Here is a 17,207-nt window from a genome sequence, read left to right as displayed (position 1 = left end):
CCAGAAGCACAGGCAGGACCCTTACAGCAATACTGCCCACGGGCCCTGTGAAGTCCCTGCCTCACAGGCTCTCTAGGGCCTTCTGAAGCCTGGTTAGTGCCCCCAACTCTGTCTCAGCATGACTTGCCCTGTTCCAGAATACCCCCCACCCCCCAGGGAACACACTGCAGATAAAAGCTACAAGGCGGCAGCGCCAGACCCGAATAGCAGTTGTAGCCCTGATGTCAAATAGGGCAACACCTGTGGAAAAGCTACGCTGCCTGCCCCGTGTCCCAGAGGTGCCCTCCCTTGGTGCCGCACGGTGGTAGAGGGTGGGCCGCCTCACCTGAGGGTTGCTTGTATTAGAGGTGTCATCCCCACTGATGGTGGGCTCTGGCAGGCTGCCATCCTCCAGCACATTGGAGAGACTGGAGCTGTGGCGGCCCTGGGCAATAGGGAAGGACCGGGGCCCATCCAGCGGGGAAGGGGTGCCAGGCTGGCTGGCTGGAGTGAGAGTCCCACTGCCACTGCCACCGCCAGCAGTATTGCCTGAACTCACACTGGCCCGTTCTGGGCCCAGCTCAAAGGGTGTGGAGAATGGGGAAAGAGCCTGGTAAAAGGCGTCAGGGTCAGGGCAGGGGACCTCCGCGGGCAGGAAGACGTCCGAAGGCTCAGGTGACTCAGTGGGTGGCTTGTGTAAGGCTGGCTCCGGGGAGGTGGGTGGCTCGGGGGTAAAGGGCAGGGGACTGCCAGCTGTGACGGCTTCCAGGACAAACAGCCGGGTCAGCACATCCTGCCAGCCGGCCTGTCGGGCCAGCAGCCGCACTACATCTGGCTGTCCGTAGATGAGGTGGAAGAGCTGCCGGGCCAGGGCACAGCAAGTGAGGGACTCATCCGACAGCCTGCCCCAGCCCCTCCTCCTGGGGCCTTTGCATGGGAGGCCTCCAGAGACCCCTCGTCACAGGCAAAGGCCGCAGGGTAGAAGCCGCCCCCCAACCCCCAACAAAGCTTTCACTTCCCACTCACCTGACGACAGATGTCTAGGCGGATGCTGAGGTCAGCCTGCAGGGACAGCTGCACCACAGCCAACAGATCTGAGAGGTTCAGGCAATCTGGGAAAACGGCCAGAAAAGGCCTGAGGGACTGACCCCAGAGAGGGACTGTGCTCCTCTGCTGGCTCAGCCTTGGTCCCTTGGTACCAACACCTTCCCTATTCCCACCTGCCCTGGTTCCTGGATCCACATCACCCCTCTACTTGGCCTGCCTCTTGGCTCCAACCAGGTTGTACCTGCCCCCAGGAACAGCTTGAAGAGGCCCTGGCAGAGCTGGGGGGAAACAGCCCCCTCCGGCAGGCAGGCAACGAGACCCTGGAGGCCACACTCTCGCAGCCGGAGCCGCTGGCGGCTGCGCTCAGGTAAGCGCTCATTCTGCTGCAGTCTGCGCAGGATCTGTGTAGGGGTCGTCATCATGGGGAAAGAGTTACTGGAGGAGGGTGAGTCACCACGCAGGCGTGTGGCTCCAAGAGAGGTCGGCAAAGGCAGCTTCACCCACCAGCCTAAGGCCTTCTGCACCTCTCTGGACTCAGGCGGGGGCCCCCGTGAATTAGGATGCCAGGGTCAGGAGTGAGCTGAGTGTACCTTGCAGACTCGGTCGGGCAGCAAGGGCATGGGCCTTGGCCGCACCAGCAGTGCCAGCAGCACCTCAAGGTTCCCTGGCTCCAGCAGGAAGACAGCCAAAGACTCCTGTGCTGGCGAGCCCTGCAGCAGTGCCAGCAGCAGGTCCAGCGCACCCAGCACCTGGGGATACAAAGTCTCACACTGAGCCGGCCACCCCCCAACCCTGAACGTGGTCCACACTCCACCCCTCCCCCAGTTTCACCCTCGCCAACCTCCAGCTTACCTGGCCATCATCACCCGCAGCCGCCAGAAAGTTCAGCACCACCTGCAGGTCATCAGCGGAAGAGCTCCGCACCAGAAACTCCCGCGCCAGGCCCAGGAGTGAAGTCTGCACTGTGCGCAGGTCATCAGCCGCTAGGGGGTGCTCCCGCTGTAGGCTGGGCAGGTCCCAGCAGAAACATGCACCCAGGGCCAGGAGAACACAGGGGCATGGAGGGGAGAACAGGGCAAGTGGGCAGGTGAGCTGGGGGACTGAACAGACCTGCCCCCAAGGCCAGAAGCTGCAGTGTCAGCACCCCACCCCATCTGCCCCCACCAGCCTCACCTGTAGTGAGCGCGCAGAGCATCGAGGATGAACTGGACCCCATACTTCTTCCGGAGCTTTTGTCTATGCTCACGGACTATGCTAGACACGTACTGGATGTGGCCTAAGTGGGAATCGGCAGAGGGCTCAGGCTACCTGACTGAGCCGGGTCCCTTCCATCCTCCAAGACAGGGGCCATGCCCCTGCCAGACCTCCCTGCCCACCTCCACCCCCCACCAGGAGAGGGTCATGGTCCCCTCAGACGCCTCAGGGCAGATATGTCCCCTCAGATCACCCACAGGGTTATAGCTTCTCAGAACCTCCACCAACATCCCCAAGTCCCCACACCTACCCAGGCGCACAGCAAAGTCACTAAGGGTCCAGAGGTGAAAGTTGAAGAGCAAATGCTGGTAGAGCAGGTACAGGAGGGGCCCACCGCCCTCGGCTGCCACCTGCTCCATCAGAAGCTGGGCAGACATGAGCACATTCATGTCCATGGCCCAGCTGGGGACCTGGGGGAGGACAGAGGAGCTGGGGTGAGATATCAGGCCCTGCCCGCCCACTCTCAGGCCTCCCAATTTCCACCCTGCCCTGCACAGGCAGATGGACACAAGCATTCTGCCTGCTCAAAACGCTTCAGTGGCTCCCTGCTGTCTCTGAAGTGCAAGCTCCCAGACTGCTGTGCAGGTGCCCTGCTGTTCTGCTACTCCCCCCAGACCCTCTTAGCCAAACCCTGCCCAGCCTTTCAAGGCCCTGCTCAAATGCCACCTCTCCCAGGAGGCCCTCCCTGACTGATGCCATCAGGCTCCCCTTCTTGGTCCCTCCAATCAGTCCCCTTAGTCAGACAGGGCAGTCCCCTCCCCGCCTGCCCCAGCAGGCCCCACCTTGCGCAGGAGGGCCCCAATGATGGCAGGCCCCTGGCACTGCACCAGGCTCTCCTGGTTCACAGCATGGCCCTGTAGGAAGTTCCGCAGCATCAGCAGAAAGGCAGCCACTGCATTCCTCTCCATTCGCTCCTCTACCGCCACCAGGAAGGGAACAGATGTACCTCAAAGGCCTGCCAGTGGCCACAGAGACCTCAAGCAGTCCAGTCCCCCAACCATGCCAAGATCTCCTCCCCCCAGTTCAGGCAGCAGGGACACTTACCTGAGGACCTGCCCAGTGGGAGAAGCAGTCCCTGGGTGGCGTTGTGGCCAGAGGTCAGTTCGGGCCCCACAAGGTCATGTGTTTCTGCTGGACCTGCCTCGGCTTCTTGGGGCTGTGTAGCCACTCGTTCCAGCAGGGGCAGCAGGGCACCCATGCCTCCCACGCAATTCACCACATCCTGCGGGTGGGGGCCCCCATGAGAGGGCAGCACCCAGCCATCTCCTGCCCCACTCCATCCCAGCAGACCCTCCAGCCTGGAAATCTGGGTCTCCTCAAGACCTCCCAGGGCACAGTGCCACTCCCCAGCCCGCCCTGTACACATGTGCCCATGCTCATGCTTCCTGCACACACTGCTCACGTGAGCACACACCTTCACGTCCCAGGTCTCCACCCTGTGGCCTGTCAGGCGGCCATCCAGCCCGTGACCAGGGGACAGGTCCAGGCAGATGTTGTTCTTACAGGCCTGCGGACAGGGGGTGAGCAGGCAGCAAGGCTCAGTGGAGGAGGTGGCGGGAGACAGAGGGTGGGAGGCAGGGGGACGGAGCGGGATTAAGCCAACTGCCCACCTCCGCAGTACCTGAGGTGAGTAATGGAGGAGCAGCTTGGTGCCAAGTTCATGCAGTTCACCCTCGGGCTTGAAGGGTGCTGTCTCATTGGGCCCTGGGGGGTGGGCAGGGGGGCTTCAGACCTGGCTGGGCTTCTGGCCAAACCCCACACACAGCCTGCCTCTTCTCTGCCTGATAAGAGGACAGACCCCCCCCCTCCCAGGGACACCTCACCTTCCCCCCGCCAGACCCCTCGTTTCTGGCCTGGGCACTTGTTGAGACCCAACCAGTTGGGTCCTGGGGCAAAGCGGTAGGGGCTGGGGCAGGGCACGGGGACAGCGCTGCATACCCAGGGTGCACAGGACCCGCAGGGCTGCCGCCTGCAGGGCTTCATGGAAGATGGCCACAGCCCCCAGCTCGCCCTCCAGGGATGTGGGGCTGCCCCACCGAGTGTCCTGTGTGCCTGCGAGGGTGGAGCTGATGCTGCCCTCCTGCAGAGGGGCCACCAGCCCGGACCCCCAGCCAAGCCCTGTGGTGGCCGGGACTGACTGGGAGCGGGTGAGGGAGGGGTGAGTGTGAGCCAGGGCAGCGGGGACAGGTGGTGCAGGTAGGCCCGTGGTGGTGGTCGTTGTGCGGTGCCCAGCAGAGCCGATACAGCAGGAGGAGAAAGGCTGTGGGGCCAGGGTTGGGGGAGTGGTCAGGTCACAGCAGAGCCTGGGGTTCCACCTGCATCCAGTTCCTCGGTGACCCCCAAGGCTGCACAGGCCCCAGAGGCTGAGGCCTGTGGGGTGGGGGAGGGGGAACACGGGGCTCCAGCCCCACCCTGTCCAAGTGCCCCCAGCTGCCCAAGCCTCCCTAAACCCTGCCTGGCACACCTCACTAAGGGAGGGGCAGCGAAGGGGTGCCGTCTTCACCAGATGGCCGTCTCTGTAGACATGCACCAGGTTCTGGCTGAAGGGCCGGCGCCCGGGCACATGGACAATGGCCACACAGTGCTAGAACAGAAGCCACAACATCAGGTCACAGGTTGGGACGTGGTGTCCCCTCCACCTCCCTGGGCCACGAGGACGGAGGCTCACCCAGGCAGAGTCGGCAAAGGACACTTCAGGCAAGCTCATGGTCAAGTACTCCTTCCGGGTGCACACGGCCACCACCAGGGTCCCAGCCGCCGTGAAGAAGGCTTCAAACCCTGAGCCGCTGCTGGTGAAGAAGCTGGGGGCAGGCCAAGCCAGTTATGCCCGCTGGTTCTCCTGCTCACCCTGGCACCGCGCCCTGGTCCCTAGCAGTCACCCACCTGTACAGTTGCTTTCGCTGGAGCGGCCGGGTGGGGCCCGGGGCGGGTGTTACAGCCGTGGGGTGCAGACACAGCCAGGCATGGAAGGTGAAGCCAGGTCCTGGCCATCGCTGCACAGGGGGTACCATGATACCCGCCATGCTGGGCGTGAGGTCAAAGTAGCACAGGGCTCGTGCCGGGCCCTGGCGCCGGGCCATGCCTGAGAGCGCGCGGATGGTGGCACCTGCGTGTCGGGCAGCCCCGGCCTCGGCTCCACCCGGCCCTGAGTCCAGACCTGCTGGGGGACGAAGCAGGCGACGCAGCTCCAAGGGCCTTAGTGACACGTGGCCCAATGCTTGCAGCAGCGCCAGCAGCTGCTCCTGGCAGCGGGCCCCCAGGGCTGCCCCCTCGCTGAGTGTCTCCAACAGGCAGCCCACCAGACCGGCCTGGACACACGTGGCACGGCTGGCAGGGCAGCTGTCACAGAGCCACCAGAGGCGCTGTGCTAGGAAGAGCCGCAGCTCAGCTGTGGGCAGTGCTGGCAGCCACCGCATTAGCACCAGCACCGGCTGCTCATTGCGGATTGGTGGTGGCGGACACGTGCTGTGGTTGCCCTCCACAGCCTGCGGGTGGAGAGAATGATAGTTCCCGGGCAACTGGCATGGAACAGGCCACCCTACCAACAGTGGGACTTCCTGTCTCAGTTTACTTGCCTCCAGCATGGGGACACAACGTGTGCTACCCCATCCAGCTCACAGGTTGTGTCTGAGGCTCAGGAAAGCCAGAGGTGCTCAGACAACCATTGCTACCAACAACAACCCTTGGCTTTCAGTCTAGGTTGGCCTAAACCCCTCTTCCTAGGATCATCCTGGGGCTTGCTAACATGTAGCAGCTTCTGTTGGTAGCCCCATGCAGCTCAGAATCCTCACCCCAGTGACCCTGACACACAGAGTCAGGCCCCAGGTCACACATAGTCAACATGGCCCCCTAAGGTGGAGAGCTCACCTTCCGTGGTAGCCCTGACTCACTCCCGGCTGCCCTTGGGACCCTGCCCCCAAGCCCTTTTCCTCACCATGTTGAGCAGCTCTTGCAACAGTCGATGGGTGGGGGGACCGTGACTCTGCAGAACCTCTTGCAGGTGAGGGTAGCCGATGCGCTCCTTAAACACCTCCTGTGCAGGGACGTGTGGGAAAGGAGTGAGTGTGTATGTGGGCCCCAGGGCGCACTCACACCCTACAGGAACCCTGGAGGAGGCATCACCTTTCAGAGCCCCCTTGCCTGGCTCTGCCTCTGGGTCACAGTGCTAGCAGGGGAATGGGTCTACCTCGGAAGGCTGCAGATGGGGTCAGCCACAAGCGTCCTTCCGCCCTCCAGCTCTGAGCCAGGATAGCCAGCTCCCAGGACTCACTAATGACCACGCTCGCCCAGGGGCCTGAGCCGCACCCCAGAGGGCAGGATGGTCACCTCCCCAGCTCACTTGCTCTGACAGCCATCAGCCAGGCCTGTTCTAGAGACAGCTGATCAATTGAACTCCCATCCCACACCCCTACTACAGCAGGACCGCAGCATCCTCACCTTGGCGGAGGGGGAGCCGCTCATGATGCAGGTCAACACTCTGACTACGTGGACTGCAATGGCATCTGTGTCCTGGTCCAGTACCTTGGGGTGGGGAGGGACAGTCAGGAGAGGCAGGTGCCAGGACGTCGCAGCTGGCGGCACCCTGCAATAAAAGGGGTGCAGGGACAGGAACAGATGCCCCAAGGCAAGTAGCTGAGCTGGCTTGGGCCAAGGGAGTGTGGAAGCCCTGTCTGGGCCATACAGTGCTAGAACAGAAGCCACCAGGCCCTCTACCCTTGCCCAGGCTGCCAAGCAGCTGGGCAAGGCCCACTCTGACAGAGAAGCCAGGGAAGAAACCAAGGCTGGGAAGGGCCTCACTGGGATACTGGGACAGATCACCAGTGAACCCTCTGGCCACAGCCCTCTGCCCTCCACTGTCCGGTGGGTTTATGGGCCTCAGTCTCCGCCCATCACCACCCAAGCTAAACACATGTGCAGGCAGGCTGGCAAGTGTCCCATCACCCACGATGATTGACAGGGGGTTGGGGAATTTAGGGACAATCAATCACAGGATGTTAGAACCAGAAGAACCTTCGAGACTTGAAGTCCTACCCTGCCCCTTTCCCCTAGATCCAGGTGGGGATGCTGAGGCCCACCCTGGCTGCACCCAACAGCCAGAGGCACGCTACTCCTTCACCCTGCCCTGCTGAGGGGCTGAGAAGTCAGGAGGGCTCGGAGGGTTTGTCAGCAGGTGCCAGGCTGTAGTTTGGCTCCATGGGGCCCTTGGTCCCAGCTCTGCCTGACTCCCTAAGGGACCTCCGGCAATCTTTTCCCTCCTCCAGGCCTCAGTTTCCTCATCTGTAAAAAGCAGGGGTCTCACTGGCCTTGCCTGCTTTGTAGATGAATGGACATGCAGGTTCTCAGGAAACAGCCAAGTGCAATAGACACACAGGGCTGCTTCATGAGGACAAAGCCAGGGCGGGGCTCTGGAGGCGGGGGCCCAGGTGTTGAGCCACCAGAGAGAGGATGCCCCATGCGAAGCCCCTGACACCCCGCAGCCTCCTACAGCCCCCATGCAAGGTGAGGCAGGGAGCACGTCATGAGGGCATGAGGGGATAGGGAACTCCCAGTGACCCGCTTAGGGCAGGTGCGAGGATCCAAGCAAAGAAGTGGCCCCACGTGGGGGACCTCCTTCTCTGTGAGTGACCACAGCCAAATCCCTGAGTATTTGGCCTCTTGTTTCCCCTTCTGTGCAATGGGGGTGGGGTGGTTGAGTATCGAAGGTTCCTTCCAGGTTGGCATAGCCAAACCCCAGCTCCCAAGACTAATACAAGGCAGAGAACAGATCACAACTGTGCCATTTCCTAGGACTGGGATTTGGAAGGTAGGTGAGACAGCATGGGGGACCCAGCCCCATCACTAGGCTATACCAGGACTGGCATAGTTCCCCCTGCATAGTGCAGAAAGGCTCAAAGAGGGAGCCCCGGGGGGTGGGTGCCCAGGGATGTGGGTGCCTGAGCTGGTCAGCCCCAGGGTGGTACCTTCTGGACATCGGGCTCGGTCAGTAACCAGGTAGCCAGGTCACTGTCCCCCTCAGGGGGCGCCCGGGCCTGCAAGTACAGCTGTCGGGGGTGGGGGGGAGGCACAAGGTAGAGGAGGCAGAGGAGAGAGAAGATGAGGGAAGGGTGGGATTAGAGCAGGACCTGGGGCAGTTGCCAGGGCTCCGCCCCATAGGGAAGGATGCGCCCTGAGCCCCAGGCCGAGCACCCCACCAGGCACTAGGGAAGGGTAGGGGAGCTGAGCCACCCATACCCTGCCCAGAGGGACAGAGCCGGGGGCAGATAAGTGGGCAGGGATAGGCACTGCATCCGAAACAGCTGAGCCTTCCTCCTGCCCCTACGTTTGGGGTTGGGGAAAAGGGAAACAAGGGGCCAGGGCAGCTCCCGTCCTTCTACAACACCCTCTTCATGTGGGGTCCAGAGCCATCCTGAGCCCCAGGCCCTCCCACTGAAGTGCAAGCCATCCCACCAGCCCAAGTTTGCTCATCAGCAGCTCGGCATCCACACGTGGTGCCCCCAGCCCCAGCCTGGGCCCTGCCCACCTTGCTGTTCTGGATGAGGCGAATAAGGTGTTCAAAGCAATTGTTGCTGAGGAAGGTGGCCTGCAGCACTGGCCGGTCCTCACATGCCAGCATCATGGGGATGGCATCTGTGGAGAGGTCAAGGGTCAGTCCTGCCCAAGCCTGTCTCAGCAGCGCCTCTGGTCAGCCTTAAACCTTCTTCCCATACTGCCCAGGCCAGCCTTTCCATCATAACTTGGGCCTTCCCCTGCTAGTGCCACCTCCCCAAGAGCCCAAGAGGCTATACCCACCGAGCATGCTGACCCGTAGGGTGATGAGGGCCTCTTCGGGGTCCAGGCTTGGCCCGGCTGGCCAGTCGGCATTAAGGACACGGAAGTAGCCCTCAAGCAGGGCTCGGAGCTCTGGCCCCCGGGGGGGTGTGCGGCTGGCGTGCAGGACATGTACCGCACCCACCAGTGCCTCCAGTGCCAGCGGCACTAGGCGGGGGTCCTGGGCTGGCCCGTGGCCCCAGCCCCGCACCACATCCAGCAGGCCCTGAACAGTGCCAGCGCTCACAGCCTTCTGCCCGTTCTCCTGCAGGTGTGGGCAGAGACGGGCAATGGGCAAAGGGCTCACCCAGCAGAGAGACTCTGAGACAGCCACGCTTGGGCCCCCAGGCTCCTCCAGGCCTACCTTCCCTCCTGCAAGGACAGCACCAAAGAGATGGATGAGACGCAGCAGGAGCACAGGCGGCAAGTGATCTGCATCCTGCAGGCTCTCTGATGGGGGTGGGGAGCAAGACAACGTCACAAAGCTTGCAGGGCCGTGGGTCCAGGGGACCACACAAGAGGTGGGTGCCCTGGGGTGGGAGTGGGGGGCTGGGTCAAGGAACAGGGCTGGGAGGCCCAATCTGAGGGAGAAGACCGGGTTCTGTGCTGGGAGTCTAAAATGTCATGATTCTATGCCAGGAGGTCTGAGGACACAGCCCTTCGTTGGGGAGCTTGTAGGGGGCATGGCCCTGCCCTGAGAGCCTAGCCAGCTCCCTGGAACCTTAAGCCCCAAAATGAGGACCCCAGGGTGAGCACCCCCCATGCACTTCCCCATGGCAACCCAGGGTTTAGTTTCTTAGATACAAGTCTCCTGGTCCCTCTGCCCTGTGATGGCTGGAGCGTCCCATGACCGGCTCTGGGGACCCTGCCGTACCTACCATACAGATGCTCCACACACCATCCCCCTACACCCCCACTGGGGACTTCTAGGGGCTTTCACAGCGTCATATCTGGGAGGCCCACCTGGCCCTGCTCCAGTAAAGCTGGACAGGATGCCAGGACACGAACTGAAACCCAGAGAGCAGAAAGGACCAGCCCTGGGTCACATGAGTGTGTGTGCGTTGAAGGGGGGAATGCAGAGCTGCCTTGATACCAGTGGGATGGGGTGGGGGTCCTCCCAGGGGACAGGGCTTTCAAGGTGAGGCCTGATAATGCAGTTGGCCTGAAAAGGATAAGGAAACAGTATGGGCAAAGACCAAAGGTGGGATAGTTGGATTCTAGGAATGAGAGGACAGGACCGTGGCTGGAGAGCGGAGAGCAGAGAGCCAGCGGGGCTGGAAAGGAAGGCTGTGGAGACGATTGGATTCTGAGGGTGTCAGGTCCCCACTGAGGAATTTACAGTAGGGGAAACAAAATCCAGTGTGTTTTAAGAAGAGTACTCAGGCTGTGGGAGAACAGAGGCAGGGACTTCCCAGGGGCATCTCCCCTCTTGGAGCTGTTGCCCCCGTTCCAAACCCAGGCCCGCAGCTCCCTGGTGCATCCCAGAAACACTGAGGTATTTCCTAGGCCACCACCTTCCCAAACCTGGCCTGCCCCTGTCCAGACAGCATCCTGCCAGGAGCCCATCTGAAATCCTGGCCAGTGTCTTCCAATGAGAGGAGAGGGGACACTCAGGAGCAGAAGGTACCCAGGGAGAATAGGTGGCCAGAGATGTTCTGGGGGGTCAGCTTCCCCGGGAGTATGGGAGCAGGAAGGGGAGACACCTAATGTAGACACTGTCCTGTGGAAGAGAGGAGACTGGGTGGAGCTACAGGGACAAAGAGATTGGACCAGGGAGTTTTAAGATGGTCCAGATCAGAGTGGGGTACAAGCAATGGGGGGTCCCAAGAGACAGAAGAGAAGGGGGAAGGGAAATCGACTCCCCCGCAAAAAGAAATTACTCATTTTGTGCAGACATGCCCTTCCTCTCCTCTCTGCCCCTGAACTCCTACTTGCCTTTGGAAGCCCACTCAAATTCCCATGGTTCTTCCAGCCCTGAGTACAGCCACAAGTGGGTCCTATCCTGCATATGCAATGGGGAACCAAAGGAGGGGGCTCATGTTTGGGGGCGGGGCCAGGCGGGCCGGGGGTGGGGCCTGACCTCGGAAGAAGGTGCTGAATCCACAGGGCAAAGCCGCCGGAGGGAACTTGTACTTGCTCTTCTCCTTGGAGCTGATGACTTCCCTGGCAGGTGGGGACAGGGTGGGCAGGGGCCGAGGTGAGGCCAGCACTTCACTCCTCCTGCGTCATCCTCCCCCTCAGCAGCCTGCACACCGGCCCCTCCCACCTCTGCACCTTGGCCAGTGCGGCCACCCCCATCCTGTCCCGGGCCTCCTCTAGGTCCTCCGCCTGCGGGCTGCCTCTCACCCACTGTGCTGGCGCCGCCAGGTCTGGTAGGGGTCGAAGAGGCCCTCACAGAGGAGCAGGGCATGCAGGGCTACGTTTTCCAGCTGGGACCCATGGCCCTTCTCCGGTGGTGGGGGTCCTTTCAGCTGTAGACATGCAGAGAGGGTGAAAGGGGGTTAGCTGGGCCGTGGCTACCACCTGCCAACCCCCAGGGTAGAGGCCACCTCACCTTGGCCACCAAGCAGGTCAGCAACGCCAGCACCCGGGGCACCAGCACCTGGCCCCCGCCTGCCTCTACATTCTCCAGGTTCCTGGGAAGTGAATGACGGGAGAGGTCCCGGTGACAAGCCAGCCCCCACCCCGGCCCATAATTGCACATTCTCTCACCGTGGAGAAGACAACAGGGACCCACCTGCAGAGGATGACGAAGAGCTTGAGCAGCAGCAGGGCTTGCTCCAGGTCCCCCTCGTCCAGCCGCTCGGCCAGCACGTGCAGCGCATCCCGAGGGAGCAGCGGCACCTCTGCACCTGCCTCCTCCGGCCTGCAGGGAGCGGGGTCACTAGGCGCCGAGCATCCCTCAGTCTCCCGCCCTCCATGTAGCTCCAGCCTCACCTGCGTGGCTCCAGAGAGGAGAGTGAGATGCTCTTCTCGAAGGTACCCACAAAGGCCTTCAGCCACTGCTGCAGATAGCCCAGGTCCTTCTGCAGGCAGAGGAGTTCAGGGGAACAGTGGTGGGGGCAGAAGGGGCACAGTGGACAGGGGAGGGACAAGGGGATGTGGACAGAGGTGGAAAGTGAATGGGGGTACACAGGGATTGGAGGCAGAGCAGTGGGGGTGGAGAAAGGTAGGGATGGGTTGGGGAGGAGGACAGGAAGCGGAAGGTCAGCATCAGAGGACTGCCTTACATATTGACCACTCTCTCAGGGCCCCCATCTGCTTTTCTCAGCCTCCCAGTCTCCTCTCCCACTTCCTGAACCCTTGGGGACCCAGGCAAGCCTGACACAGGCAGGGGAGGGACTTAAGTGTATACCTTCCTAGGGCACGGCTGTGGCCCACAGGGGTGCTATGGGTAAAGGTCTCCCACTCACCAGCCTCCCTGAACCCAAAGCTATGAGCTGGGCTCTCGCCTGCCACCTTCTCCCAACTCAGCAGCCACCACCTCCAGAAAACCTTCCTTGACTGTATATCCCAGGCTGCATGTGCACTATCGACCAGGCAGACCCACGCACACACACACACCCCCCCCCACCTGTACAGGCAAAATGCCCTGCCTCACCTTGGGAACCTCCGCCCACACCCTGGCTGGTTACCTGGACCCCAGGCCCCAGAGCTGGTTCCATGGGTAAGAGGGACAGCGGGCTGAGCCCGAGTTTGGGCGCCACCAGCCAGGGAAACTTTGGTGTGAACGGGAAACGTCCCCTCCCACCCTGGCCCCTGGGGCAGGAAGCGCAAAGTCACGGTGGGGGAAGGGGGCCGCTTCCTCCCGGCAGACCGCAGGGATGTGGGAGGGCCTGGGGCACCCAGGGCCCAGCAAGAGAAGCTATGAAGGACCCAGCCTAGCACCGGGGGTGGGGCCTGCAGCACAGATGGGCAGGGGTCACATTGCCCTGGGTGGGGCTTGTGGACAGAAACTAGTTCTACAGGCGTGAGGTCCAGGAGAACTCCAGGACAGGAGTCAGGCCAAGCCTACCCAGGGACAGGTTGTGGTCCGCGCTACCACAGTGCCCTTCATTCAAGGCACCCACAGCTCCCTGACCTGGGGCTAAGGCCTCAGGCCCAGGCAATGATGCTGAAGGACTCATCCATACCGCTGCCCCACCCTCCTCCTGCATCCAGGCTCCCCATCTGGCCCTGCTGGTCTCTTTGCTCCAGGGACACTGGTAAGCCCTGGACTAGCCCTAATCTGTTCTAACCTCTAAGCCCCTCCCAAGGCATGGAGTGGGTGGTGGCCTGGATCTGAGCTCCTCCTTCCACACCAGCCCCATCTGGAGGACCCACCCTAACCAGCATGGCCCAGAGAGCAGCTTTCTTTCCCAGGGGTAGGGGGGAAGGGCAGGGACTATACTGAACATGTAGGGGCAAGGGACACACCACAGACGACACCCTGAGACTGCTCCCCACGTGCCACGGGCCTCAAATCAAGGACCTCCACAACTACTTTTGCATGGACGGCTAACTTTTTTTGCCGCTTGTGGGCCCCAGACCACAGGGCCAGGGCTGAATGGGCTCCAGGGAAGGGGCCTGACCCCAGCAGACTGGGCCAGGCCCCCAAAAAACCTAGACAGAGCAGCCCTCCACCCTGTGGTTGGACACCTTCCTTGTACATTTTATCACAGAGCCAAGGCCCAGGCAATTCAGAGAGGGGCTGGGGCCACCAAGGTGCAGGCCCACACCGCTGTGACTTTTTGCCTGTCAGTTACCTTTGGCGACCTCTCCACCCTCTGCCGCTGGCAGCCTCCCTGCTCACCCACCTCTGTCTATACCTCTCCTCTCCACAAACCAGCAAGGACATCAACATGCCCAACCCTGAAAACACCAGAGCAGGCCAGGGCTCTTAGACCATTTCTTCTGAACCCTTCCCACTGCAAATGGGAAAACGGGGGGCCCCAGAGGGGATGCCTCGTCCACTAGCACAGTTGCAGCTCAACCTCTGTTCTAGGCCAGGATCACTCATGGTGGCTAGAGCCAGTCAGCCCAAGCTGACCACATGACCCACGACCCTGCCTCAATGACCCCACACATCCCTCCCTACCTTCAAAATTGTCCCAACACCATCCTCCCTTCTTCTAGCCCCAAACCACCCCCAGTCAACCCACTGTCTCTCCCACCCAAAACCTGCGTCCTTCTTGCCCACTACAGCTCTGCTGAGCACCTGTAAGCCCACATTTGACCATGTCCTCCCTCCCTGACCCAAAGATAAAAGGCTTAATTGGTAAGCCAGGCATTCTGGGCCCCTAGTCCAACCAGGGACTCCTTCTCCAGCCTCTCTGCCCTCCCACATCTGTGATTCACATTCTCCTGTGCAGGCCTCTGATCTCCCCATGCCCCACTGCCATCTGTGACTTGGGCTTTTGGTACTTAAGCAGGAAACTCCCACCCTCCTCATGGCCATCACCTGGATCGGCCCTCCCAGACCTGATGGGCCCCTCAAACTCTGCACACCCCTGCTTTCTGTCCCTAGAACCACACCCTCAGCGTGTCCAGTCCCGCAAACTTCCAGCAGGTCCAGGCTGGGCTGGGTTCAGGTCTGAGGCAATCAAGGCAGCAGCCTTTGTGGGTTCTGGAGGGGCAGGAGGGGTCTCTAGAGCACAGTAGTAGGCAGGGGTAGGGGTAACTGCCGGTCTTGACTCTGGGGGTCTCACCTCTTCTCCCGGGGAATCCTCAGCCTGGCTCTGACCTGGGCCCCATGGCTTGAGGCTGCAGTGCTGGGGGGTGAGGGAGTCCCTGCAGGCACCGGGGCTGGGAGGCAGGGCAGAGCAGGGGCCTTGAGCATGGAGGCACTGCTGCATGCCGAAGGCTCCAGAGCCGGCAGGAGGTGGCTGTGCTGCTCAGGAGCCCCACACTCCTCTCAAAGCTCTGCCTCGCTGGCTCCTCCTTCCCTTTCCAGCTCAGAACAGGAACATCGGTGGGCCAGCCCAGTCCCCACCCCAACCTGACTGGGACGGGGTCCCAACCCTGCCCCTCCCATGAAGGCAGGTCAGGAGCAGTCACACTCCTCCCAGGGCCTTGCAGCAGGGGAGAAAGCTGTGGGTATGGGGGTCTCAGAGTCACCCCTGTAGGGACCCCAGTCTATGCCCAACCAGCCCTGAGGACACTCAGTGCTGGAGGAGGGGAGCTCCCACGGGTTGGTTAGGTCCTGGGTGAGCGTGGAACTGCCACTTCCTCAGAACTCTGAGGTAACCCGGCAGGGCTGAGGGCAGGCGGCTGAGGCATGGATGGATGGGTAGGGCTGTCTTTCAGAGGGACAGGGACCACTGAGCTCCTGACACTGCTGCCTGAGACCTGCGTGCCTTACCCCGAGCCTGACATCAGGCCTGGCTTGCCCTGTGTCTCAGGGACCAGATCTTGCCCCAAATCCCCCATCCCCAAAGTTCCTTAAACAGTACCCAGCGCCCCCAGGACCCATCAGTTACCACTACTGTCTGAGCAGCCAGTCAGCCACCCTACCACAGGCCCAGGGCACGTCCACAGCCTCCCCCCGACATCCGAAGCCCGCCACGGGTGGTGCCCACCTCATCTCCAGCCTCACATGCCATACTCACTGGCTGCCCCACTGGATATTACTCACTGTCCCCACTGCCACAAGTCTGCATGCGCTTTGCTCTCAGTGTTTCCTCGGCTTAAATGTATCCCCATCAGAGCCAGCACCTTCCCCAAGATGCAGCCCTGTCTGGTACTTCAGAGGCCGGGGGTGCCAAATTGAATGTGGTTGAGGGCATGGGTTCTGGAGTCCAGACCTGATTCTTACACTCGGTAGCTTACTAAATATTAATCTCTCAAAAGGGAACCCTCCTACACTGCTGGTGGGAATGTAAATTGGTACGCCCACGATGGAGAACAGTATGGAGGTTCCTTAAAAAACTAAAAATAGAGCTACCATGTGGTCCAGCAATCCCATTCCTGGACATATATCCGGGGAAAACCATACTTTGAAAAGATACATGCACCCCAATGTTCATGTATCATGAACAGCACTATTTACAATAGCCAAGACATGGAAGCAACCTAAATGTCCATCAACAGATGAATGCATAAAGATGTGCTACATATACACATTAGAATGTTACTCAGCCATAAAAAGAATGAAATAATGCCATTTGCAGCAACATGGATGGACCTAGAGATGATCATACTAAGTCAGAAAACAACAAATATCGTATGTTATCACTTATATGTGGAATCTAAAAATTGATACAAATGAACTTAATTACAAAACAGAAACCCCATCACAGATTTAGAAAAAAAACTTATGGTTACCAAAGGGGAAAGGTGGGGGGGGGGGAGGGATAAATTAGGACATTGGGATTAACATATACATGCTACTATACATAAAACAGATAATCAGGGCTTCCCTGGTGGTGCAGTGGTTGAGAGTCCACCTGCCGATGCAGGGGACACGGGTTCATGCCCCGGTCTGGGAGGATCTCACATGCCGCGGAGTGGCTGGGCCCGTGAGCCATGGCTGCTGAGCCTGTGTGTCCGGAGCCTGTGCTCCGCAACGGGAGAGGCCAAAACAGTGAGAGGCCCGCGTACCGCAAAAAAAACAAAACAAAAAAAACAAACAGATAATCAACAAGGACCTACTGTATAGCACAGGGAATTCTACTCAATACTCTGTAATAATCTATATGAGAAAAGAATCTGAAAAAGAATAGATATATGTATAACTAAGTCACTGCTGTACAACCGAAACTAACACAAATTGTAAATCAACTATATTCTGATATAAAATAAAAATGAAAAAAACAAAACAAACGATTAATCTCCCTGCTTCAGCTGCCTCTTTAAAACCATCTCTTTGCTTAACAGGTAAAGGCTCTCCAACCACACCCACCAGCATGTGGTAAGGTGAGTGGGGGCTCCACTCCCAAATTCACGGGCTCTGCCTTCCCAAGCCCTTGGCATTACAGGGCAACACTCATCTTCTCCCCACCCACCTCCATGAGTGACAGATGAGTGGCAGACCTTGGTTCACTGGCAGAGCCAAGGTCCCATGGGCCACTCCCCAGCTGGCTGTCCCAGGCAGGTGGAATGGGAGGATCTTCATGGACCCCAGGTTAGCGCTAGAAGGAGGG

General features: G+C 60.4%; 1 protein-coding gene across 9 annotated transcripts in view; it reads right to left on the bottom strand.

Moving 5' to 3' along the window:
- NBEAL2 (neurobeachin like 2) overlaps positions 1-17,207 on the bottom strand; it is a 34,292-nt gene that overhangs the window by 12,217 nt on the left and 4,868 nt on the right. For 4 of the 9 annotated variants that reach the window (XM_079935755.1, XM_079935758.1, XM_079935756.1 and 1 more), the window contains exons 2-26: positions 11,825-12,113; positions 11,642-11,723; positions 11,434-11,558; positions 11,168-11,250; positions 9,452-9,537; positions 9,070-9,352; positions 8,801-8,907; positions 8,241-8,321; positions 6,718-6,801; positions 6,215-6,313; positions 5,164-5,765; positions 4,949-5,081; positions 4,745-4,864; positions 4,219-4,540; positions 3,902-3,984; positions 3,695-3,787; positions 3,325-3,502; positions 3,063-3,196; positions 2,531-2,690; positions 2,200-2,302; positions 1,879-2,032; positions 1,617-1,775; positions 1,268-1,427; positions 1,006-1,091; positions 326-838 (exon numbers count right to left, since the gene is read on the bottom strand). In XM_079935755.1, coding sequence (XP_079791881.1) covers positions 326-838; positions 1,006-1,091; positions 1,268-1,427; positions 1,617-1,775; positions 1,879-2,032; positions 2,200-2,302; positions 2,531-2,690; positions 3,063-3,196; positions 3,325-3,502; positions 3,695-3,787; positions 3,902-3,984; positions 4,219-4,540; positions 4,745-4,864; positions 4,949-5,081; positions 5,164-5,765; positions 6,215-6,313; positions 6,718-6,801; positions 8,241-8,321; positions 8,801-8,907; positions 9,070-9,352; positions 9,452-9,537; positions 11,168-11,250; positions 11,434-11,558; positions 11,642-11,723; positions 11,825-12,113 — 4,319 coding nt within the window. Of the gene's footprint in view, positions 1-325; positions 839-1,005; positions 1,092-1,267; positions 1,428-1,616; positions 1,776-1,878; positions 2,033-2,199; positions 2,303-2,530; positions 2,691-3,062; positions 3,197-3,324; positions 3,503-3,694; positions 3,788-3,901; positions 3,985-4,218; positions 4,541-4,744; positions 4,865-4,948; positions 5,082-5,163; positions 5,766-6,214; positions 6,314-6,717; positions 6,802-8,240; positions 8,322-8,800; positions 8,908-9,069; positions 9,353-9,451; positions 9,538-11,167; positions 11,251-11,433; positions 11,559-11,641; positions 11,724-11,824; positions 12,114-12,722; positions 12,787-17,207 lie in introns of those variants that run through there. The other 5 variants (XM_079935759.1, XM_079935761.1, XM_079935760.1 and 2 more) reach the window with 4 other exon arrangements.

This window comes from Stenella coeruleoalba (assembly GCF_951394435.1).
Source record: "Stenella coeruleoalba genome assembly, chromosome: 10".
NCBI lineage: Eukaryota > Metazoa > Chordata > Mammalia > Artiodactyla > Delphinidae > Stenella > Stenella coeruleoalba.
The sequence above is the reverse complement of the archived record's forward strand: the minus strand, read 5'-3'. Positions and strand labels throughout refer to the sequence as shown.